This window comes from Arachis hypogaea, chromosome 12 (genome assembly GCF_003086295.3).
Source record: "Arachis hypogaea cultivar Tifrunner chromosome 12, arahy.Tifrunner.gnm2.J5K5, whole genome shotgun sequence".
Classification (NCBI taxonomy): domain Eukaryota; kingdom Viridiplantae; phylum Streptophyta; class Magnoliopsida; order Fabales; family Fabaceae; genus Arachis; species Arachis hypogaea.
This window is the reverse complement of record NC_092047.1, coordinates 101,930,659-101,957,122: the sequence shown is the minus strand read 5'-3', so window position 1 is coordinate 101,957,122 and position 26,464 is coordinate 101,930,659. Positions and strand designations below refer to the sequence as shown.

The 26,464-nt window shown below is 34.1% G+C and overlaps 2 protein-coding genes across 5 annotated transcripts; one reads left to right on the top strand and one right to left on the bottom strand.

Moving 5' to 3' along the window:
- Positions 1–276: 276 nt before the first annotated feature.
- Positions 277–9,800, top strand: LOC112727941 (disease resistance protein RPP2A). 2 transcript variants are annotated; one of them, XM_025777895.3, is made up of 8 exons: positions 277–1,145; positions 1,525–2,566; positions 2,808–3,277; positions 3,414–4,509; positions 4,690–4,968; positions 5,050–5,730; positions 7,796–8,713; positions 8,911–9,800. In XM_025777895.3, exons 1-8 carry the CDS (start codon positions 667–669, stop codon positions 9,688–9,690), a joined length of 5,745 nt encoding a protein of 1,914 aa, XP_025633680.2. In that variant the 5' UTR covers positions 277–666; the 3' UTR covers positions 9,691–9,800. The 2 variants fall into 2 exon arrangements, with proteins under 2 accessions (XP_025633680.2, XP_072065686.1); XM_072209585.1 differs by having other exon boundaries at positions 416–1,141.
- On the bottom strand, positions 8,759–25,537 carry LOC112727940 (disease resistance protein RPV1). Of its 3 annotated transcripts, XM_072209587.1 has the most exons (8): positions 24,534–25,537; positions 14,188–15,286; positions 13,829–14,104; positions 12,810–13,577; positions 12,066–12,492; positions 11,726–11,790; positions 11,092–11,175; positions 8,759–9,286 (listed from the first exon to the last, which is right to left on the bottom strand). In XM_072209587.1, the coding sequence occupies exons 1-7, from the start codon at positions 25,004–25,006 to the stop codon at positions 11,104–11,106; spliced, it is 3,180 nt and encodes a 1,059-aa protein (XP_072065688.1). In that variant the 5' UTR covers positions 25,007–25,537; the 3' UTR covers positions 8,759–9,286; positions 11,092–11,103. The 3 variants fall into 3 exon arrangements, with proteins under 3 accessions (XP_072065688.1, XP_072065689.1, XP_025633679.1); XM_072209588.1 differs by lacking the exon at positions 11,092–11,175; XM_025777894.3 differs by lacking the exon at positions 8,759–9,286 and having other exon boundaries at positions 10,868–11,175.
- Positions 25,538–26,464: the final 927 nt, after the last annotated feature.

Here is a 26,464-nt window from a genome sequence, read left to right as displayed (position 1 = left end):
GCATAACTTATTACTTTTTTATTAGTTTCAAATTATTATAATTCAAATTAATTTTAACAAAATAACTTAAAATTATAATTTTAATTTTATGACGGTGCATGTCTGATCTAATAACGAACAACCATAAATGTCCTTTTACATTTTTTTTTCATATGTTGTTGGCCCAAGTAAAGTTGTCTTAACAACATAGACAAGAGTGTGAGCATCTCTAAGTAATAACGAACAAATTGGAATCTTTTAGCTCAATAAACAATGACATTCACCACGAAAATGTGTAGAGTGTAATTATTGATACTTCAAAACGAAAAAAAATTATTATTTATATATATAAGAGAAAATGTGTGATAACTACCTTAAATAAATTTATCAGGATATAGAGTATGTATAATAGACCCTTTAGTTTATACAGCTAAATGATGCTCAACAATTACCAGCAAATATATGTGGAGCAAAAATAATCTAATCTTTATTGTTTATTACTACTGTACATGTACTAATCTCTAATCTCCAACATATGAACAAAACGTTAAGCAGTATACGTAGATAGAGCTGCATATGCAAATGCTGTGATCTGATTTGTGCGTTGACTTTATAATCATATAAAGTTTCTTCATCAGTTACCCAACGAAGAATCCCTTTGTTCTTCATTCTAATCCATCATCGCCCATGTCTTACTACCAATCAGCAGAAAGAATCCCCGATCCATCATGGAAGTACGATGTGTATTTGAGTTTCCGAGGCCCATACAGTCCCTACGGATTCACCTCACATCTCTATGACGCTTTGAGGAGAGCTGGGATTCATGCTTTCATTGACGATGAGGTGGTGTATGGGAGACGAGACCAGATGACATACACAGTGATTCAAGCAATCGAAGCTTCTAGACTTTTGGTTGTTGTTTTCTCAGAAAGTTATGCTGGTTCTAGATGGAGTCTGGACGAGTTGAAGAAAATAATGGAGTGTAGAAGCACTAGAGGTCAAACTGTCATTCCGCTATTCTACTATGTTGATCCCGAATATGTACGCCGCCAGTTAGGTCCAGCTTTTAGTCAAACATACTCATATGAGAATGAGATAGTCCACGCATGGAGGGCTGCGCTCACTGATGCTGCTAACCTTCCTGGAATTGTAATCAATAGAGGCAGGTAATTCCATTTTTGCTAGTGAGAAATCTCATATAATCTCACATCATTAAAAATATTAATAATAACTAATTAATGACTACAAATTACAAAATTTGTTGTTCCTAACACTTTTCTTTTCAAAATGGAAAAAAAACAATGAAATATATATTTTTTCTTTTTTTTTTATATTTTTTATTTTCAAAATGTTCCAAAAATAGACAATTATATCACAAAAAATAAGCTACTAAATTAATTACAAGTATAAAAATAGATATTCAAATATAAAATATACATAATTTATATATTTATCCACAAATACATTACTTTCATTAGTTTAGTTGAATTCATTGGAAAAAGTTAGAATCGTTAATTGCGTAAAATCGTTGGTTGATTTTTGCAGTGATGAAGTTAACATTATCGGAGGGATTGTTGAACATATAACTACTCTACTTGCTTCGGAAGACTTGTTCATCGCAAGCCATCCAGTGGGAGTACAATCTCGCACGGAACATTTGATTCAACAGTTTCATTCTAATAAACTAGAAGACGTCGTGTTAATGGGGATATGGGGGATGGGAGGAGTGGGTAAAACAACCATTGCGAAAAGTGTTTATAATCAAATTCCTCACGGTTTTGATAGGCCAATGTTCCTCCCAAACATTCGGGAGATGTGGGAGAATAACCAACAGGTTTTTCTGCAAGAACAGTTATTGAATGGTATTTGCAAAGCACAGATAAACATACAAAACATCGCATCAGGAGTAGCTTTATTAAGGGAAAAACTTCGCCTGAAAAAGGTATTTCTTGTACTTGATGATGTAAATAATATAGACCAGTTGAATGCCTTGTGTGGAAGTCCAGAATGGTTTGGTGCAGGGAGTATAATAATCATCACAACAAGAGATAGAGGTCTGCTTCGTATGATTGGAGTTGATTATGTGTACCAAGTGAAAGAAATGGATTACAATGAATCTCTTGAACTTTTTTGTTGGAATGCATTTGGGGAAGCAACTCCTTTAACAGAGTTTGCTAGACTTGCAGAAGATGTAGTTAAATATTGTGGGGGATTGCCATTGGCCCTTATAACAATTGGTTGTCAATTGTATGGAAAGATGAAAGACGAGTGGGAGAATGTATTAGGTGGACTCAAAAGGTTTCCCCATCCGGATGTACACCAAGTTTTGAAAATAAGCTTTGATGGCTTAAATGATGACAGAGAGAAAGAAACATTTCTTGACATAGCTAGCTTTTGTATTGGCATGGAAAGGGGGGAGGTACTGAAAACACTAAATTATGGTTTTGGAATTAGCGAACATGGAATTAGTTTCCTTGAAGAGCGGAGTCTTATAACATTTGATGAGAAAGATAGAGTTCGAATGCATCCTTTACTGCGAGACATTGGAAGAGAAATCGTTCGAGAGCAATCACAAACTGATGCTCAGGTATATATAAGAAATGCTAGTCAGTCATCAGAATTAATTGGTTTTGGCCATCACTTTTAATCATTAATCCAATTCCTTTAATCTATTCATTCAACAGCATACTTTAGTCCATATTTTTAAACATTAAGGGCTAACGAATGTAATGACCCTCTAGCATTCCTTGCTATACATTACTATGTTTTCTTATTATCCAAGTCCAAGATATGATTTTCAACTTTTTCTTATTATAATTATTTTGCAGCGAAGGAGGTACGATGTTTTTGTGAGCTTTCGAGGCAAGGACACTCGTCCAACGTTTACATCGCATCTCCATACATCTCTCCAAAATGCTGGAATTACTGCTTTCAAGGATGATGATGATGTTGATGGACTTCAAAGGGGAGAACGGATTTCAATCGCATTGTTAAAAGCAATTGGATTGTCTGCATGTTCTGTCATTGTTTTTTCAACCCACTATGCTGATTCAAAATGGTGCCTGCAAGAGCTTGAGAATATCATGGTATGCCATAGAACAAAAGGTCAAGTGGTTTACCCCATATTCTATGAAGTAGATCCCTCAGACGTACGTTATCAAAAGAAAGAGAGCGAGTTTGGGAAAGCTTTTGAAAGTCTTATAAGTCGGAGATCAGTGGAAGAAGATAAGGTGCAAAGTTGGAGAACAGATCTTCGTGAAGTTAGTAGCTTTTCAGGGACGACTGTGATCAACTCCAGGTATTTGTATTTAGAAGTCTCATACACACTTATATATTATTTGATAGATAGTTTAGAGTTTTCTAATTGATTATTTCATCTTGTGCTAATGTGATGACTGACTTTGCTGCTTATCTCTGCTCTCTATATTTTATAGGAACGAAAGTGAAGATATCAAAAGAATTGTCGAACACGTTACTCGTTTATTAGATAAGACAGAGTTGTTCGTTGCAGCGCATCCAGTGGGAGTAGAACCTCGTGTGCAAAAGTTGATTGAAGAATCAAACATTCAAAAGATAAAAGATGTTCTAATACTTGGGATAAAAGGCATGGGGGGCGTTGGTAAAACCACTATTGCCAAAGCCATCTATAACAAAATTCGTCGCGATTTTGATGGCAGGAGCTTCCTCCTGAACATTAGAGAAACATGGCAGCAAGATAATGGAAAGGTTCTCTTGCAACAGCAACTTCTTGAGGATATATTCATTGCAACAAGGATACACATAAGTAACATTGATTCAGGGAAGCAAATATTAAAGGAAAGGCTTGGTGCTAAAAGGGTACTCATTGTGCTTGACGATGTGACTGATTTGGACCAACTCAATGCTTTGTGTGGTAGTGGTGAATGGTGTCGTCCTGGGAGCGTAGTAATCATCACAACAAGACATGATGATCTTCTTCGAGTGTGTAAACTCACATTCAATCTAGAAGAGATGAATGGGGCTGAATCCCTTGAACTTTTTAGCTGGCATGTATTCAAACAAGCATGTCCAAAAGATAAGTTTGTCAAGCTATCTACAGATGTAGTTGAATATTCTAATGGATTGCCACTGGCTCTGGAAGTTCTTGGGTCCCATTTGTTTAATATGGGAATAAAAGAATGGCAAAGTGCATTGGATACTCTGAAATTAATTCCCCATGATAAAGTCCAGAAGAAACTACAAATAAGTTTTGATGGTTTAAGTAAGAATTATGAAAAAGAAATATTCCTTGACATTGCATGCTTTTTTATTGGGATGGATCGAAATGATGTTGTGAAGATATTAAATGGTTGCGGACTCCATGCAGAAATTGGAATCAGCGCCCTTAAAGAGCGAAACCTTGTAACTGTTGATAACAATAATATGCTTGGAATGCATGACTTGTTAAGAGATATGGGAAGAGCAATAATTTGTGAGCAATCACCTGAACTTGAAGAGCGAAGTAGATTATGGTACGATGAGAAAGTGCTTGAACTATTAGAGAATCATGAGGTATGATTTACGTTTTAGATCAAATTAGTTTCAATAAAAGTGCTGTCAAAGCTAACATTAAGAGTCCCTTGATGGGGGAAGAAATAAGCATTATTTGTTGAAAAATTAAATCTAATTGTTATACTGCTTTTGCTAATTTTCAGCTCCCAATAAGTAATATTCCATTTTCATTTCATTTAGGGAACAGATTTAAAGGCTAAGGGATTGAGTTTGAAGTTGCCAATGACCAATTCCATTTGTTTGAGTAAAGAAGCATTTAAGAATATGACTAAACTTGAATTGCTTCAACTCGCCGGTGTACAACCTAATGGAGAGTTCAAACATGTTTCAAGATATCTTAGATGGATGAGTTGGCATGGATTTCCTTTGAGACACACTCCCATAGACTGCTATCAACCAAATATAATTTCCATTGAGTTAGAAAACAGCAAACTCAAAGTTCTGTGGAAGGAGTCCCGGGTAAGAATCCTAACGCGTACATATAATTCATAAGCTTGTATTGTATTCTAACATAAGCCTTGAAATTTTCTTTTCTTGTAGTTGTTGAAACAGCTGAAGATTTTAAATCTTAGTCATTCACATGACTTGATCAAAACCCCAGATTTTTCATACCTACCTAATCTTGAGAAGTTAGTACTCAAGGATTGTACAGAATTGTCTTTGATTTCCTATACCATTGGAACTCTAAAAAACATCCTTCATATCAATATAGAAGGTTGTACAAACCTTTGTGTACTTCCAAGAAGCATATACAAGTTGACATCTCTTGAAACTCTCATCCTCTCTGGGTGTTTAAAGATTGATAAGTTAGAAGAAGATGTGGAACAAATGGAATCTTTGGCAATGCTAAAAGCTGATAACACTGCCATAGCACAAGTGCCCAGTGCGCTAGCAAGATTAAGAAACCTTGGACATGTTTCTGTGTGTGGCTATGAAGGATTGGCATGTGATGTGATTCCTTTAATTATGTTTTGGTTATGGACTTCACCAAATAATATGTTGTCTTCAGTTATGCAAAAATGTTCAAATGTTTTCACTTATGCAAATTGGCGTCCACGGCTTCAGATAAAAGGAGATGTATCTTTGAATACTGATAATGTGGCAAATTGCAATGAATTGGGGATGGATATTTCTGAACCAAAATTTTCTTTGAATTCCCTTTTGATTCAAATGGGGGTGGAAAACTCAACCACAGAGATACTTCAACAGACTATTTTACAGGTTTGTCCCTATCTTTTATAAATAATTTCTTTTATTTGGTTCTATATGCTAAAAGATGAATTAAAAGATAATATCTACTCTATCATCTATTTGTCTTTGATTTAACATTTTTGGAAAAGAATTTGTTTCAAACTACAAAAAGTTTTATTGAAACAACAACAACAACAATACAGCCTTGTCCTATTAGGTGGGGTCGGCTACATGGATCAAACGACGACATTATGCTCTATCATGTATCATGTCTACAGAGAGACCGTTTACATGTAAATTTCGTTTGACCACCTTATGGATGGTCTTCTTAGGTCTTCCTAGGTCTTCTTCTACCTTTCACTCCTTGTCCATCTTTCATCTCATCTACCCTCATGACTGGATGATTTGTCGGTCTTCTTCTCACATGTCTAAATCATCTAAGACGCGATTCTACCATATTTTTCATAATAGGTGCAACTCCAACTTTTTCTCTCTTATATCTTTGTTCCTTACTCTATCTAATCGCGTATGACCACTCATCAATCTCGACATCTTCATCTCTGTCCTACTTAACTTATGTTCGTGCTTCCCTTTGGCCGCCTAACGCTATGTACCATAAAGCATAGCTGGTCTGATAGCAGTGTGATAGAATTTACCTTTAAGTTTTAAAGACACTTTTTTTGTTACATATAAAATCAGACGCACTTTTTTTGTCTTAATTTTTCTTTTGTTATTCTTCTAATAATGTCTGTCATCTCCCTCCACATCTCCTCCGCGCCTTCATCCCCATCCCACTTTGCCTCTTTTCCTACCCGTCTTCGAAAGCTTCTTTGTTCCTCATCTTTTGTGTGATATTTTTTCCTCAACTTTTACTCAATGCAAAAATCCATGAAGAGCATCTTATATTATGTTGTTAAACTCTCTTCTAAAATAATTTTACAATTAATACAAAATTTTTGGTTGACTCTCCTCAACAAGAAGAAGTCGATTTGAGAGCTTGTCATACCACTCCTATAGGTTATAATATGTTCGTCTCTCTTTTTAAAATATGTATTTGCAATGAGAATGTCAAAGATCGAAGAAAAGTCTAAAATAGTTTTACTCTCGGTATTGACCACCTCAAAACTATGACTTCCGTGAATACTCATACCCAATCACTTCTCTTCTAACATGGTCATTTAAATCTTCTCCTAAAAAAATCTTATATCCCAAAAGTATGTCTTGAACCAAACCCTTTAGATTCTCCTAAAACCTTATCTTGTATTGCTCGTCCGAACCCACTTGCGGTGTATATGCGCTAATCACATGAAAAGTACCTCCTTCCACCACAAGTTTAATAGGGATGATCCGATATCCCACCTTCTTGACATTTATTACGTCATTTTTCCACTGCTTATCTACAATAATACCTACCCCATTCTGATTCTTCACTTTCCTGTATACTAAAATTTGAACCCGAAAGTATCAAACTTCCTAGCCTTCATACCGACCCATTTTGTTTCTTGTAGGCATGTGATATTAATCTTCCTCCTTGTCATGATATTCACCACCTCTATGAATTTTCCTATTAGAGTGCCTATGTTTCATGTCCCAAATCTTAATATTTTGTTGCTCTGACCTATTCTTACCTTTTTTTTTGTGAACTAACTTATTGACCCTCGTCCATTCACGAAAACGTGGGAACCCTTGCTTATTTAACACTACATCCAGGCACCGATGCAGTGGCTCTTGCTCATTTGACACTGTACACGAGCCATACAGCGCGTTACTTCTGGGCAACGACCTAGCTTTAGCGCAATAACGTCTTTGCTCCAATGTCATGAAGATTCGACTAAGTTTTTATATAGGCTGTCGAAGGCCTAACACAACCCTCTTCCTTTATCCGAACTTGAAACCGGCTATGTACCACAGGTGTAGTATAGGCGGAGTTAAAAAGTTCTACGTGGAAAGAAATTATAAAAGCATATCTTATACAAAAATTATTTAATTTGATCCGAAGTGGAAATAACTTCTAAAGTTGTGTGAAATATCATTTATGTTGTTAATGAAATAAATGATTTGTGAAGCATATATGCTTTGTTATGTAAAATCGCAGAACAATGAGCTTGGAGATTACCTGCTCCCTTATGACAACAATAATCCTGGTTTGTTAACATTCAGTGGTGAAGGTTCCTTTGTGACTTTTCAAGTCCTTCATATGGATGGGCGCAACTTGAAGTCCATGATGTTGCACATTGTTTACTATTCTACTTCTTCCACATTCGCTACAACAGGTCTGATTCTTGAAAATGTGCAAATCCTAAATCTCTCAAGGGACATGTCCAATGTATTTAAGGGAGATAAGTTAGCTTCATTCAAAGATGAGGACAGGGAAATCCTAATGTCAAGTCTAGAACCTGGTGACACCATGCGGATTGTTGTTGCTTTAGGATCTGGGTTCATTGTGAAGAAGACCATAGTTTATCTCATATATGACGATGAACCACCAATTGAGGAAAACTTGGAGCACTTCAATGATGATGAGGATGATACTGTTTGTTCTACTGGTGATGACGTTGTAGCTTTTGTAAATGAAGGCACTTTGGGTGTTGATGTCATTGCAGCAGATGATGATGAAGATGTTACTGTTTTTGGTGTTCATGATGCAGTAGCTGGTATGAATGAAATTGTTTCTGGTGTTGATGCTATGGCAGAAGATAAGGATGGTGTTACTGTTGCAAATGTTGATGATGATACGGTAGCCAATCTGGATAGAAATGCTTCTACTTCTGGTACTGATATCATGCCACCAATTACTAATGGTTTTGGTGCTAATTATGTAGTAGGAACTGATATAAATGAAAGTTCTTCAAATGTTGATGATAATAATGATGATGATGTTGCTGCCATTGGAGATAAAAATGTAAGTGATAATCTCTATGTTGCTTCCGTGGTAAAAAGACAGCAAGTTGAAGACATTTCAACCACCAAGACATCCGAGTCAAAGTCGACAGGACTTATTCCCTTAGTTCAGGTAAGAAAGGATATAAAATGGCAGCTTGGTTTACACTAGTATTAATTCCATGTGAAAATTTTGAATGATTTAAATATTGATTTGGTTTAAACAACTATTTTTTAACATTAATACATACACACACTGACACACATTTAAAAATTAAATCCCGAATTGTTGGTTCATTTTTCTAACTATTTAATTACTTTCTTGTACAGGTCCCTCTTGATGCTAATACATCTTCTGAGCTTACATTAACCATGATGGTTTCAGAAGAAGATGAGCTTGATGAAGATAGTGATTTGCTTATTGCAGAGTTGGATAAAACATTGTCAGAGAGCTACTTTCTGTACCCGAGTCCTGGTTCATTAGAACTTCAAAGTCTCTCTGTAATTTCAATCTTCCAAAAAATGCAACTTCTTTTGGATAATGAACTAGAAGCCTTGGTAGGAGATGTTAACATCAAGAATCAGCTTCTTGGCTATGTGGCTCAATTAGGCCAAATAATAGAGTCATCACAAGTTCCTAAAGATCTTCACTCTTTGGTTACTGAGATTAGTCACTTCTATGAAGATTTTCTCAATGATTTTCCACCTGTTCAAGAAGTGTTAGACAATCATCAAAGATTGATCGACTCAAAGAATGGACTTCAAGAGAAGTTAAAAGCGGCTAAGGCCAAACAGGGACACTTTTCTGCTTCAATTTCTAAAGGAAAAGAAAGGGTCCATGAGATGTCAAAAGAAATCAATGAATTGGAGGTGAAACTAAAAGTCTTGCATGAGAAGAGGAATAGGTTACAATTCAATGTGAAATGTTGTGAGTTTGAATCTATAAACATCAATAAGAATTTGGAAATTTTGATAAAAGAGAATGAAGAGGTTGTGAGCACTCTCAAAGAATCAGAATCTGCATTCAGAAAGGCTGAGTTGTCAAAGCAGAGTTATGAGAGGAAGCTAGCAGTCTTGAAGCAAGCTCTTTATGGCAACACTAGACATTAGAATTTTCTTCAATTTTGTAATAATTAGAACACTTAATATTAATCAAAAAGTTATAGACTGGTGTTGGCCATAGTTTGCACAACTGCCATATATAACAGTTATTTAAGAAATGGCTTAAGGGTTAAGACAAATTTTATAGACACACTCACTTGCACTAATCCATTCTTCTTTAATTAAAAAAGGAAACCTGTACCCACTCAATTCTTGGTCAACGCAACCACCAGCGCCTCCTCCAACCCTTACTCATTCACTCTTGTTCTTAACTCTCAAAACTTTTACCAATGTTTCAACTCACACAGAAAAATTCCTGACATCATTCACTCACTCAGACCCATAATCACCCATCCTCTCATTTAAATTCTCATTCTTTCTACAAAAATAAGACTCCTAATCATTACTCAATTTGATTCAGACATTCAAAATTTGTATTTTCGAACATCCAAAACCGACAAATTACTTCATGCCTCAGTCTTTCTTGAAGAATGTAAGACACACCAATACTTCTAGTCTTCTACATTGAGATCTAGAAAGTCATAACAAACTTCATTGATTATCTTCTTTTGTTTTTCCTTTGGTCAGAACAAACTTCATTGATTATCTTCGTTTTTTTTTCTTTGGTCAGAACAAACTTATCAATTAAGTGATTTGTAAAAGTTAAGACCCATAGCAGAAAACTCCAAATGAAAACATAGAAACAGGATATTGCTTTGACTTTTTGTTCCTCTCATAATTTTGTTTTGATGATTCAGTATTTCTGAAGGCAGACTCTGAAGCATAGGAGTGCTCTCAACCTCTTCACTTTCTTTCGCCCAAGAAGCAGCTTTCCTATTCATGTTGACAGTTTCAACCTCACAAAGTTTCATAGTGGATTCTAACTCCCTCTTCTCACATGGGGCTTTCGGTTTCAGCTCCAAGGCATTGATTTTTCAAATGTGATATCTTGTAGTAGACCACAAGTATCGATGAAGAATTTGAAGAGGAAGGTAGTTTGCTATTAAAACACCAAAATTTTGATCTGTTATGTAGCCTTTAGAAAAAGTTGTTGTTTTCCTTCGTTGAAGACTTTGGCTATAAAACATTCTCTTTTGATCAACTCACACTGAAAGCAATAGTACAAAGTACCATGATTGTTTTTCGGTTTGTGGAAAAGTTGATGTGAGGAAGAAAGATCAGAAGATTGCGGAACAAGAAAGAAGTGAGCTCACCCATATATACAAGCTGTAACAGAATTAACCAACTTACAATTTTTCCCACGTGACAGTAAAGCAGTGCTAATCACTAACTACCTTCAACCACTTAACTAACTAACTAACTTATACAGTTAACGCGGTTCAATAAGGAACAAGAAACGAATCCAAAGCTATGCAACAGAACTCCTCAATTGAGGTTGGGACTTGGCACCTTAAATTGGAATTAACTTCGTTTGCCAGATCGCCGACTTTTCCAGATCAGAAAGGAAGCAAGAGTCAAGGCTCCACACAATCTCTAAGCTCACAAACAAAAATTGTAAAATAAAATAATAGTCATAATGAGGAAACTGAGACTAAAGAGTTGATTTTATTTCTAAAATCTTAAACATTTCTATTTTGATCTTCAAAATTTTTAAAATATCAATTTTGATAATTAAAATGATATTTCATGGATAATTTATATTCTTTGTTGGTTAACCATTAGCTAGACAACTATAATTTTCTGCTTATATCACTTTGGCAAGATATACATAACATGTCATATGTTAATTGAGAAAAAAATATTTTAGCAAATTTTATTCTTTATCTTTTTTGTAAGCTATTCTTTTATAGTATAACTGATAAATTTTTAATCTTCTCTCAATTCTTATCAATCATTTTGAATAATAATAAAAGAAAAAGATATACACAAAAAAATGTATACAAAAATAATTCAATGTAAAATTAGTCTAAAATTAACATCTGTAATTGTCATCATATAAATAGAGTCTACACAAACTAGATTTAAACAACTAAACAAGCTAAGCAACTTAAATAATGAGTATGATAAGGATATAACAACTTACAGATTTAGCACTAGTCGAAGCAACAACATTCTTAACTTCTGGCACATAAGTTGAATCCTTATCTCCTGCCATATGATCACCATGAATATTGCATTAACATTTTTTAGTAGCTATCATATTATCGTTCATTAAGGTTTAAACAAGTCATTGATACTTATAAAATAGGCATAATATTTGTTTGTTTTTATATTTATTTTAAATTTTTAATAATAAAATTTAAAAGTGATTTATTATAGTTTCATCGTAAAAAATTTTCACTAATAATGATGTAAAAAATGAAAATAAAAATACAAACTAAATAGACTCTAACATGTTCATGTATGCCAAACAACATACTTACCTGTTTTGTTGCTATGCTCAATTTCCTCATTAGTTGATTCACTATATATGAGATAAATTGTTGTGTTCTTCACAACAAATTCAAAGCCATAAACAAGAACAAGAACCTCCACAATGTTTCCAGGTTCCAAAGTTGAAATTATGCATTGCCAGTCCTCATTTTGAAGAGAGGCTAATGTGTCACGTTTATAGACCTGAATGGTATACTTTGTGTAATTTATGATTAACACATTTTGAAGACATTTTGATGAGATTGTGTCTTGGGAAGAAGAATAAACAACGCATAACATCATTGTCTTCAAGTCACGCCCGTTAATGTGAGGAACTTTAAAGTGTATGGATGAACCTTCGCTATTGAAGGTCAACCAATCAGGATAATTGTCACCGGGCAGCACAGATTGACGATCATGGTCATTCGTATTTAATTTCTGGACAATGAAATTAAAAGAAAATAGGTTTAAAAGCAAGTACGAAACAAAGAGAGAAATAAATAACCAAAAAAAAAAAAAAAAGAAGAAGAAGAAGAACGATGTATGTTTAGATTTGCCACATAATACAACATTTAATTGTAATTTGCCACATCATACTTTATACAACAAACTAAAATTGAAGCTATAAAAAGTTAGATTAAAAAGTTCAATTTTTTAAAAGTTTAGTGTAATAATCGATGTTCCTACCAAGTAATTGTAATTGAATGTTTAGACTCATAAAGAATAATTTTTATAGCGAGAGATAAGAAATTTACCTGTAAGATTCTTTCCTTAAGAATACCACTGACTTGGCTCTTCGCTCCCACTTCAATTAAAAGAGACTTCACTAATCCATTAATTTGAAATTCACTGCGAAAATCAATTATTGTTGAAGTTTCAATATTCAAGACTTGTGATGTTGTTGGAATTGCTTCTAATTCATTGTAGTATGTGGCATACAATATTTCCAAAATTTTTGTTACACCTTCAGCTAATTGAAGATCTGAGTTGCACTCTACTTGAAGATATTGAAGCTTTGGTAAATCTAAGAAGGAAACAAGTTCTGGGGCAGAAACTAGAGATGAAAGATTATTTGTTGGTGACATCCATGACCAAATGAGAGAGGGAAACACATCACGTGAGAATCCTTCATAACCACACAGAGAAACATATCCAATGCTTTTTGATCTTACTATTGAAAATGGCACTTGTGTTATTGCAGTCTTATCTGCAATTAAAGTTATTAATGACTCCATTTGTTCCAAGTCCTCTTCCAATTTGTCAATCATTGAGCATCCGGAAATGATGAGAGTGGTCAGAGATTTCAACTTATAAAAGCTTCTTGGCAGGTTGCCAAGGCTAATGCAGTCTTCTAAATTTATTACAAGAATCTTTTTCAGATGTCCTATCGTGTCTGAAATTGTAGACAACCTTGAACAATCTTTGAGTAGCAGCTTTTCAAGATTTGGCAAGTATGAAAAGTTTGGGGTTTGTCTCAGGTTTTGGGAATGACTGAGATTCAGAATTTTCAACTTCTCCAGAAACTGAAAAAAAAAAAGTGATAAATTATATTAGAAATGATCAAGATAGGCTATGAAAATCTTGAGCATAGCTTAATCATAACAAGTACAACTAGAAAAAAGAGAAAAAAAATTGAGATAATCCTTTCTGGAAAGACAGTTGGAAGCAGAAGTATCCCACACAGAATTTGGAAAAGTGCCTCACCAGAGTGTGTAATGTAGGCAGCGAAATCTAATCCTTTTTGAAAGATAATGCAAAAACTAGGAATTTATACCTGCGGTTCCTTCCACACTAATTTGAGACAACTGGATTCTAACTCAATGGAAACTACATTTTCCTGAGAAAAGTTTGGTGGTATGTTTTTCAAAGGAAATCCATGCCAATAAAGCCATCTCAAATCTCTTGAGATATATTCAAAATCTCTGCCAAGTTGTACACCAACAAGTTGAAGCAATCTGAGTTTTTTCATCTCTTTAAATGCTTTAGCCTCCAAACAAATTGTATTGGTTCTTGTCAACTTCAAGACTAGTCCCTCAGTTGCTCTTGTCCCCTGTGAAAATAAAATGGACAAATAAAAAAAAATTAAAAAGTAGCTTAGATAATATACTGGTTCATTATGTTTATTTAGCTTACAATATGTGTTTGTAGCACTTCAATCACTTCCTTTTGTAACCATAACCTGCTACGGTTTTCTGGCTCTTTGGGATATTTCTCGCGAACAATTTCTCTTCCCATATCTCGCAGCAAATCATGCATTCCAAGCTTGTTATTGTTGTCAACAGTCACAAGACTTCGATCTATAAGGATGTCTATTCCAATTTCAGCATTGTATTCATCTAAAATGTGTATCACATCATTTCGACTCATCCCAATAAAGAAAAATGCTATGTCAAGGAAAATTTCTTTGATTGTATCATCAACTAAACTATCAAAACTTATTCTTAGCTTCTTTTGCACTTCATGGTTAGGAATTCTTGTGAGTTTCTCCAATACACTTTCCCACACTTTTTCCATCCTATCAAACAACAAAGACCCAATAACCTCATGAGCTAGTGGCAATCCCCCACAATAGGCAACTACCTTCTTAGAAAGTTCAAGAAATTCTCTCTTGGGACATTTTTGCTTAAATGCATGCCAACTAAAATGCTCAATAGATTCATCATGGTCCAATATTGACATCCTAGAAATGTGATCAACTTGAAGAACTTTAAGAAGATGTTCATTTCTTGTTGTGATGATTATTCTACTACCTGGACCAAACCATTCTCGACTTCCACACAATGCATTTAGTTGGTCTAATTCATCAACATCATCAAGGATAAGAAACAACTTTTTCCCACAAAGTCTTTGTTGTAATATAATTTTTCCAGAGTCGATGTTATGTATCCTTATCTTTGTAGCTTTGAAGATGTTTGAAAGAAGCTGTTCTTGCAAATGAACTTGGCTAGTACTCTGCATCCAAAATTCTCTTATATTTGGAAGGAAGCAATAACCCTCAAAACAACCATGAACTTGATTGTAAATGGCTTTGGCAATAGTTGTTTTTCCAATTCCCCCAATTCCCAATATTCCTAATATCAAAACATTATCGGATCTGTTGGAGTTTAACAGATTGATCACATGTTGTACACGAGACTCTACTCCAACAGGATGTTGAGCAACAAACAAGATTGTATTGTCTAGCAAAGCAGTGATACTTTCTACAATCCTATTGATATCCTCAGCTTGATTCCTACAAAACAAAATGAACCATTACATAAAAGAGGCATAATTGATTTTATGATAAAGAATCATTCTTTAGATTATTATTATTATCAATATTAATATCAGAGAAAATAATACTCTCCTTCTCGTGAGATATCTAAACTCTAAAGACACTTTCTCCCATCTATTTATAAAATGTATACTCTTATCTTCTGAAAAATAAAATAACATATACTTAGTCGTTAGTCCATTTATAGAACGAAGAGGAAAAATTTTACTAGAAAAAAGAATAGATCCATGATCCAACCCCAGGGAGAGGACAACATTTGTAAATTGATAGAGATTTTAAACCATCCGAGTAATTTACAAGAGAGCATGCGATGCTTGGAAGGGTGTGTGTAAGAGAAACAACACGCTGAGAGGGAAAGATCTAAAGGAGAAACAAAAGAAAGTTGTCTAAGTATAAAATTGTTCATGTACAAGGATAATGTCGTTGAGAAAGAAAGTAGATAAAGAGATTTGTTCGGTGCAACCTTCTATGTGAAATTGATATTTAAAAATTATTAAATAATTTAAAAAATTTGATTAAATTATTATTTAATAATTTTTAATTATTTTTTTATAAAAATAATTACATATAAATCCTTACCAGGGACGGATACATGGGGGGGCAAGTAGAGGCCTGGGCCCCCCCAGCTTTTAAAAAAAAAAAATAGTAGTCACTAGTTAGAAGCCCAACCTAACATAAATAAAACATTAAAATTTAAAAAAATCCCTAAAACTAATTCTGTTTCTTCACTTTTTCTATTCTTTTCTAATCCTTTTATTTCCTAACACCGTAACACGCGCCGTCCTCAGTTCTTAGTAGGTCATATCACTGCGACACTGCCATTGTCCATTGCCAGTCTTTAGTGAAGTCAAGGACTCAAGGTATTTATTTTATTTTTCAATTCTTTTATATAATTACATAAAATTATTAATTAATAAAGTACATTGTTTTATTATGAAATAATTTAATTTTATTCTTTTGTATTTACATTACATAGGCAAATTATTGACTTATTTTTAAGATTTATTCTCTCTTATTTTTTTATTTTATTTTTTAATGAAATTGATAGTGATTTAATGAAAAATTATTATTATTGATATTTAATTAATAAAATATACTTAGACTTTGTTTATTCATGTAAGTATATAATTATTTGAGTTTTTTTTTTCAGGTAAAAAGAAATTAGAACATTTTATGATGAAAAAGCAAAGTAAAATTGATGCAATTTTTAAGAGAAAGGTTATTGATAATGTTGGAGTTCAAACAAGTCAACCCTCTAATCCTATTTCACAAGAAGGTCAAGTAAGTGAGCTCTCTAATCTTACTCAAAATACATATCAACATGAAACCAAAGTACCAAGATTAGAAAGAGATGTTGATATCTCTTTACTAGAAAGGGATCCAGGAAAGCGACGTCCAATTTGGCAGTATAATGTCAATGAACGTGATAAAATTCGTAGAGCATACATAATAGCTGGGCCATACCAACCAACAAATATTAGCTATCCAGCTTCTGGTAATAACAATCACCGTCGATATTTTCAATCTTCTTGGTTTAAGAAATTTCCAAGTTGGTTAGAATATTCACCAGAAAAAGATGCTGCTTATTGTTTGCCTTGCTACTTGTTTGGTAAACATTATGGTGCTCGCAATGATGGAAAAAATGCATTTTCAGAGTTAGGATTTAGTAACTGGAAGAAAGTAAATAATGGGGTAAATTGTGCATTTGTATGTCACGAGGGTTCTATTCCTAATTCTCCCCATAATTTATGTGTGAAATCTTGTGATGATTTAATGGCTCAATCTAAGCATATAGACAAAGTTCTTGATAGGCATAGTGATGAAACTATTGCAAATAACCGTTTAAGGTTGAAGACATCTATTAATGCTATTCGATGGCTTGCATTTCAAGCATGTGCATTTAGAGGCGATGATGAAAGTCCTGGATCTTTGAATAGGGGGAATTTTATTGAGTTAATTAAGCTTTTAGCCTCCTGTAATCAGAATGTTCATAATGTTGTCCTTGAAAATGCTCCTGGAAATGCTCAATATATATCTCCCAGTGTTCAAAAAGATATATTGCATATCTTTGCTAGAAAAGTGCGTGCAACAATTCGAGAAGAAATTGGTGATTCTAAATTTTGTATAATTATTGATGAAGCAAGAGATGAGTCAAAGCGAGAACAAATGTCTGTGGTTTTGAGATTTGTAGACAAGCACGGTTGTGTTCAAGAAAGATTTTTTGATCTTATACATGTTTCTGATACATGTTCTTTGACATTGAAAACAGAAATTTCATCAGTTCTTTCTCGTCATAATCTTGATGTCCAAAATATTAGGGGACAAGGGTACGATGGAGCTAGTAATATGCGTGGTGAATGGAATGGATTGCAAGCTCTATTTTTGAAAGATTGCCCTTTTGCTTATTACATTCATTGTCTTGCTCATCGATTACAATTAGCACTTGTTTCTGCAGCCAAAGAAGTTTGTTATGTTCATCAATTCTTTTCAAAACTTACACTAATTGTGAATGTTGTGACTGTTTCTCCTAAACGTCATGATCAGTTAAGGGTTGCTCAAGCAAATAATGTTGCAAACTTAATTGCCAATGATCAAATTGTGACAGGAAGTGGACTTAATCAAATTGGTACTTTGCAAAGAGCTGGAGATACTAGATGGGGGTCTCATTTGAATTCTGTACGTAGCTTGTTATGCATGTTTGATGCTACTTGTGAAGTTCTTGAAAAAAGCACCGAAGAAGGTAATTTCTCCACTCGTGGTGATGCTAGTGCTGCTTATGATGCTATCACATCCTTTGAATTTGTCTTTGTTTTGCATTTGATGAGAAATATTTTGGAAGTTAGTCATGATCTTTGTCAAGCTTTGCAACGAAAAAATCAAGACATATTGAATGCTTTAACTCTGGTTTCTACTACGAAGACTTTAATCCAAAGAATGAGAGAATCAAGTTGGGAGGCTTTCATAAAAGAAGTAATATTATTTTGTGAGAAACATGAAGTTGAAGTTCCTGATATGAATGCATTGCATATTCCTAGAAGAGGCCGAACTCGCAAAATTGTTGATCAAATTTCAGTAGAGCATCATTACCGTGTTAATTTATTTCTGGCTGTAATTGATACACAATTGCAAGAGCTTAATGGAAGATTCAATGATAATATGGTGGAATTGCTTACTTTAAGCTCAACTTTAGATCCCAGAGATAATTATAAGTTCTTCAGTGTCAACAAAGTATGTGAATTAGTAGAACGGTTTTATCCAGGTGACTTCAGTGACCAAGAGAAATTTCACATTAGAATGCAAGCTCAACATTATGAACTTGATGTTCCTAATCATGTTGAATTAACTAACTTGTGCACAATTTCGGAGTTATGTCAAGGATTAACGAAGACAGGAAAGTCTTTAACATACCCTTTGATTGATCGTTTGATTCGCTTGGTATTAACTCTCCCTGTTTCAACTGCTACAACTGAGAGATCTTTCTCTGCTATGAATATTGTGAAGAATAGACTCAGAAACAAAATGGAAGATGAATTGCTTGCTAATTGTCTTTTGATTTACATTGAGAAGAAGATTGCTGAAAGATTTGACACAGATTCTATTATCGATGAATTTTATGATATGAAGAATCGACGTGTACCACTTCGTTAGTAAAAAGTACACTTTTTTTGCACTTTAAATATATGTTCTCTATCAGTATATTTTTGTAATGCATCTTACATTATAATTTATTTGCATATATTTTTTTATATTATATATATATTATTGGCCCCCCCATGATAACATTCCTGGATCCGTCCCTGATCCTTACCAATTTGTTTAGTTGTATTGATATGGACAGAAACATAATTATTTTTTGTTTTTTTTTTAATTTTAAGGAAAACAAAATTTTGAATTTTTATACTTTTAAATTTTAAGAGAGTGGGAATAAAATATATTCGTTTTTGTTCCTCTATTTCTGCTTTCTATTTTTTTTATGTTTCTTTTTTGAAAAGAAAATCTAAATGCAACCTAACACCTTAAGCTTTTAAGAAACTTAAAAAGCCAACTAAAATTTATCAAGAGAGTTTATGGATGTTTTAACATTATTTTTCCATGTATATTGCTACTATTTATGCACTCTACAGGAAGAAAAATAAAATTGCCAGTGTAGCAAAAATCGTGGCATATGAAGAAACAAAAAAATACCACCACTGCAACAAAAACTGCTACGAATAAATAATTTGAAAATAATGGTAATTTGATAATAAATTTTGAGAAATGTATTAGATATCTAATTTCAACCCTTACATTTTAACAAAGACATAAAATACATAATACAAGAACATATAGATATATAATGAGACTACTCTATTAAATTATATTTCAAATCCTTTAAACTGAAGATTTGATCTTTAAAATAAAAGAGTTATACTATGAAATAAAAAAATTGTTATTATTTTAAGAGTAAACTATTATTTGATTATTATTTTGATCCTAAGATATAATTTTTGACAAAATAATTTTTGAAAGAAAAAAAATATATTTTGACTCTTCAAAAATGATCTTATTTATATTTTTAAAATATAACATATATATTTTAATCCTTTAAATATAAAGAATATAATTAAAGAATTATTTAAAATCTAAAAAGTAAGACACTTTGTTAGTTGTAGTGTTCATGTGCAAATTTTTTTTACACACATATTTTTTTATAAAGAGGAGTGTTAGGAGACCAGCAGATTTTGTGATTTGTAGCCATCAATTTGTCATTATTAGTATTTTTAATAGTGTAGAATTACATCTAATGGTGTGGGATTACTTACTTTTTTTTTTGCTGGTTAAGTACTGGCTAAATTTAAATAAAAGTGCTGGCTCCCTAGACTTTCTCTTTGTAAAATTATTCTTCACATCCAAGCAATTTTAATATCCAAGTTTGTTGAGTTAAGAATATAATTAATTTAATGATGACAAACATTGATTTATTGGGTTAAATACCCAATTGAGTTTGATTGTTTCATTTAGTGATGCAGGCCAAAATAGTTTGAATGCAGCCTAAACAAATGAAGCTAAATGCACTCAAGTGTGTTGAAAGGAAAAAGGATTCACAGACCAAACCCAATGCCAACCAAGCTTTAGTGAATCAAACCTAAGCTAGGATTCACCTATGCACTTTGGGTAAACACAAGAGAGAGAGAGAGTGCGCGCTTCATCTTCGAGCTAACACCAGAGAAAAAAGAAAGAGAAAGTAAATAAAAAAAGGTAGATTATTTTCATTTGCATGCAAGTTTATTTCTTTACATCTTCTCCTACTTTCTACAATGTCATTTTGAAAAAGATGAAGAAAATAGTGGTTGATTATCTTTGCTGTTAATTAATGGCTCAAATTGTTACTTAGAGTCAAAGCACAATTTTAAGGGTTTGGATTTGGAATTGTCACTGGACAAACAAATTTTTGCTGTTCTGCACTCTTCGGTCAAATAAGAACCATATTTGAAATTCCTAATTTTGGGGTTGATTGAAGAAAAAGAAGGAATGATGTCTGATAGCCCAAGGTCCAAGAAGTTGACTTTAAAGGAACCCTAACCATGGCTCTGACTAAGGTACAAAAGACTAAGGTACAAAAGGAAAAATGATTCTCATTAGAGAGAGAGAGAGAGAGAGAGAGAGAGAGAGAGAGAGAGAGAGAGAGAGAGAGAGAGAGAGAGAGAGAGAGAGAGAGAGAGAGAGAGAGAGAGAGAGAGAGAGAGAGAGAGAGAGAGAATGAATCCTCACTACTGAGTTTGAAGTCTTGGAAGCATTGCACCTACACTAAAGGGTGAACTCCGCCAAGATGAAGAACAAGATTATGAGTTCAGATGCTGAGTTCAGTACATAGAGTCAAGGTTGTGAATCGTTATCTCCATATTTTATTGTTTTGTATTTCAGTTTCAATGTATATCTTTCTTAATTTTCTTTGAGAGGTAAAAGGCAAGAAAGAGCCAGAGGCATTGAGAAAAAACCATAGAGTGAAAAAAGCTGAGAGAAATACTTGAGAGAAAAGCTAAGAGTGATTTCAGATTTTTTTTTGTTGTATTTTCTGTTTTATACTTTTATGTCATATGCCTGAGAGGTATCCCTTTCTAAGTTGGGTAAGCACTTAGTATGATGAGTCTAGGTAATTGCATAGTCAAGTCAAGTTTATGTTGAAACTTGTGTGTCCAGATAGGATTATGTTGAGTCCTAGGAAATTAGTGTATATAATACTTTGATTGATAGTGAAAATTCTACCAACATTGTAGTGGAGACTGGATGTAGGTTGCATTGTACAAGGCAACTAAACCAGAATATATGGCTGTGTCACCTTCTTCATCTTTGCTTTAGCTCTGTTTTTCTGGTTTTTATGAGACAAAATAAAATTGTCTCCTGCATAATCCACTGTGCAGACCAAACAGTAGCCAAGTTTAATTTCTGGTTATAAGACTTAATCAAAGTTAAAGAAGGCCATAGATTAAACCTCCCATTCTCTAAGCCTTCTGGAACCTTCAAAGGTCATCCAAGTGATTTAGATCACGCGCTTCTTTTTTCCACTTTCTTCCAGTTTTGCAGCAAACAGGGGTCACGCGTGCGCATGGGCCACACGCACGCGTGGTGAGAATAGCACGTCACGTGTACGCGTGACTCATGCGCACGCGTGACCCCTGTTTGCTGCAAAACTGGACTTTGAAAATTTTAAATCAGATTTCCACTTCTAAACCTTTATTTTCTTCCTTTTAGACTTAAGGTATAGTACTAAGTCTAGCAGCTAGTTGAAGCTAGGAAAATAAGATAATTTGGGGGTGAAGTAAGAGGCAAAATGATGAGTTATATGAAGGAGATGAGAATATTAAATGAAGTTTAATGCCATGACTTGATAAATGATTGTATATTGATTATCAAAATGAAATGGCTTATGAATAGTGATATCTGAGATACGAGTTTTCCTGGGTAAGAATCATGTCTTGCCACCACATGTTCCAGGTCGAAACTCGATACTCTGTTGACCCTACGTCGTAAGGGTGACCGGATACGTATAAATTCCCGGGTATGGATAGCCCCCATTGAGTGATTTGAATGATGATTGAATGTGAAATCTATGCATAGACTCATGGGATGCACGACGAGAGACAATCTAAGGTTTTCGAACTTGTCGGGTTGGCTGGATAACTGACAGATGAGCCTCATCAGCCATAGGACAGGCATGCATCATGTGCATTTGTTTGTTTTGATTGCTATGCATTTTCTGGGTTTGCCTAATTGAATATATACCTCCTGCTATCTGTTATACTTGCTATTTGCACTATCTGCTTATTACTTGTGCGTGAACTTATTTTGGTTGCTTGTCTCTGCTGAATTATGGATGACGGAGGGATGGAGGAAAGAGTGAAATGGTTTGGTGTTACGTTAGGTTTAAAATTGAGTGAGTTTAGGCAGGTTTAGATTACCTACCCATATTTCTGGCTTCTGTTTAGCAATTAAGTTTTACAATTGTATGACGGAGTTCTAGGATTGCCTCTGGCATTCCTAGGACCTCATTTATTATACGCGTGACACTTTTACCATGCTGAAAACCTCCGGTTTTCATCCCATACTGTGTTGTTGTTTTCAGATGCAGGTCGAGAGGCTCCTCGCTAGGCGTCTGGATCTTGAAGCGGAGTAGTCCCTGGTTAATTTTGGGCTTTATGATTGTATATATATATATATATATATATATATATATATATATATATATATATATATATATATATATATATATACCTATGTACTTAGCTTGCTCTCCAAGAAACTTGTTTATTTTGTTCCTCATAGAGGAAGGGAGAGCTAGGACCTTATTTTGAGTCTTGAGTATTTTGGGATATCTGTATATGTATGTATATATATTCTCCGGCCAGCCTTAGCTTCGCAGGCTGAGTCAAGAGCTAGTTATGCTGTTTCCTTGACTTTCCTTTACTCTCTTGTTTATCTTTATCATTTCATATTAGGTTTTTTAGCACGCAAATAATCCTATTCCTTGAGCGTTGTGCTTTTTATTTTTCGATTTTGTTTTACCTGTTTTTCAAGTCTACTAGTATATTATCTTTTTCCACTATTATGTATATATATTTTACTGTTTAGAGGTCCGTAACACCACACTATCTCTATTCTACGACTTAAGCGTAAAACTCTGTGTAGTAGGGTGTTACAGTTGTCCTACACAATTCAAAACTCCTTTTTTTCTTCATCCGCATCTTCTGCTGCTGCTTTTTCTTTTTCATATTTTTCATCTTTTTCTTCTTTATCTTTTCCTTCTTTTTTTTTATTTTCTTATAGTTCTTCTTATTTTACTCACTTAAGAGGAATAAAATCAAAAAAAAAAAAGAGAAGAAATATTCTGATCCAAAATTGATTTTAGATGTGTTTTTGTTCATGATTCAGTCTTATTTGTGCACTTGTTTTTCAACTAAGTTTATGTGTCGTAATCATTATGGTAAATTTCGATTCATTTCTAAGTTAATTGTGTCACAATTGTTATATAATTTCGGTTCATTTATGAGTTAATTTTGTCGCAGTCTATTATATAATTTAGGTTCATTGCTGAGTGAATTAAGGTATATTTGGACTCGTTCTCGCCTGCACAATTTAAAATTCTTTCTCCTCACTTTCTACTGCAATAACAACAATAACCGCAATAACAGCAGCAACAAAAGAATGACGTTGAGAAAAAAATATACGAAGAAGAAGAAGAAAAAGAAAAAGGAGAAGAAGGAAAATGAGAAGGAGAAAGAGCATGAAGAGAAGAAGAAGGAGGAGAAGTAGGAGGAGGAGGAGGAGGAGAAGGAGGAGGAGGAACGTAAAAAAAAAAAAGAAGACGACGACGATAACGTAAATGGTGTGTGCGCGTATAATCACACTCTTTTTAATGAGAATAATTTTTGTTGTTGTTAGGTCTACTTAGTTAAATTTAAATGATAATATTGCTTGGATGTGTAATAAATCTGTTTTTTTATATTCAATCATGTCTTAATAAAAAATAAAAATAAAAAATTATTTGCCAAACATATTTGACCACATTTAAATATTATTATATATTTAGATATTTTTTACTCTAAATACCGTGTCCAATTTTATACTTTTTAATTTAATATTTAATTTTTAATTTTTTTAATAAGTTAGATACGGGCTATTTTAGAGATTGTAGTAAACTAGTAATCACCTTATATAAGATCCTTACCTGGAATTTTGCAAATCGAATCCTGAAAGGTTAGCAACGTCCCGGAGCGCCGACCTCCAGACGTTGACTTTTTCCTCTGAGAACCTTTCCATGTGATACTGCAAATCACTTCCAATGGTGCCTCTCTGATGGCGCAACTCCGCTGGATCTACATCATAGAACACCGGAATAGCCCTCTGGCCTATGGTTCTATGGCACTCCATTATTTTCTCCAACTCTTGCAGGCACCATTTGGAAGCCGCAAAGTTTTGTGACAAGACAACAAGAGAGATTCTAGAAGCTTCGATGGCTCGAGTCAGCGAGGTGGAGATCTCGTCTCCTCTCTGGAGCTCCTCGTCGTCCCTGAAGACGTGAATCGCGGCTTGGGTGAGAGCGTTGTAGAGATGAAAGATGAATGGGTTGCGAGCATCGTTGCCCCTGAAGCTCAAGAATACATCGTAGATCCATCTTGTGGACTCGGAAGAAGCAGACATAGAAATCGATATAATAAAAAACAATGAAGAATACACTGAATTCTCCTCTAATTCTCTATGCAGTAATCCGCAACTTGGACTATTGTATATAGCTCAATAGAAGGTTCATGGAAGCCGATGATCATGGAATTGAATTATTTCTTGTTTAGCATAAAAAAATTAAAAAACGAGCGAACCAAACTAGACAATGTTGAATTGATGAATTCAACACACCACTTTCCTAATATTTTCCAACATCACATCGACCTAATTTCAAATGTTGTTAGAGAATTTATTCATAAAAATTATATAATTAAAGATGGTAAATTTTATTTATTTATTTTTTAAAATAATATGTAAGTTATTTTATGTGATGTTAATTTTTGATTAGTTGATATTTTAATCTATTTATTAATTATATAAGTATCTTGAGTTGTTTAAATTTAACTAAAATTAATACTTAACTATAATAGGAGTAGTTGTAATTAATTTATTGTAATGGATCATTGTATAATTTTTTTTAAATATTAATAAATAAATTTCTCTCTCCCAATTCTTTTTTTCCTTAAACAAAACAAAAAAAGAATAAATTATCATTTGTACCCATAAAAGATGTTGTTGATAATTGTACTCATAGAAGAAAGAAATTTATCTTGTAACCACAGAAAATGACTTCCATGTGACAGAAGTATCTTGACACTAGTAACACACTTGCTTCGTTAGTATTCGAATTTATGTGGCAACAAAATCCCTCCAAACCTATCTACATGTATTGTTACGTTGACATGTGAGTGTTTCAGAGTCAGATAATATAGAAATTCAAACTCTAGCATCCCTTTCTTCTACAATTTGAATCCTACCCTAGAAATTGACAACATTTTATTTTTCTTTGGTCTTGAAATACAAACCGCGACAAAAGAGAACCCTCTAACCCTAGAAATGTCTCTGCTCAGATTTTACTCTGCTACAAGTAATACAAGTTGCAGCGCTTCGAGTTCGAAGAAGAAGAATGGAAAAAAAGCTTTCCAGAAGATGCTTCTATGGGATGGAAGTTACATTAATAGCGTCTGGTACAATGACGAACCCAAATAGATGGCTCGTCCAATGTTCTCTCTAGAAGGTAATGGCTATGTGTCTTTTTTTTGTGAAGGTTACTGTTCGGTAGGTCGGGTACCGGACGTTCGGGTTGGTATCCTGGTTGAAAAGGGGGAGATCTCGTCTGGTCGTACGTCACCGAGTTGGGGTAGGCGACGTCCCGAGCACTTCGCGTGAGGAAGGGGGTGTCACTTTCAAAGACACTCCGACGCTCTAGTCAGTGATATGTGCAGGCGAAAAAGGGTATGTGGCATGTAACGTACCTTGGGGGAAGGGCAGGACCTTCCCCATATATACCATGTCAGAGGTGGGCCCATCAAGGACAGGCCCACCTTCCTTGATGCCTCCTTCTCACAGCTGAAGCGTAGCTGGCAGGGACGCATG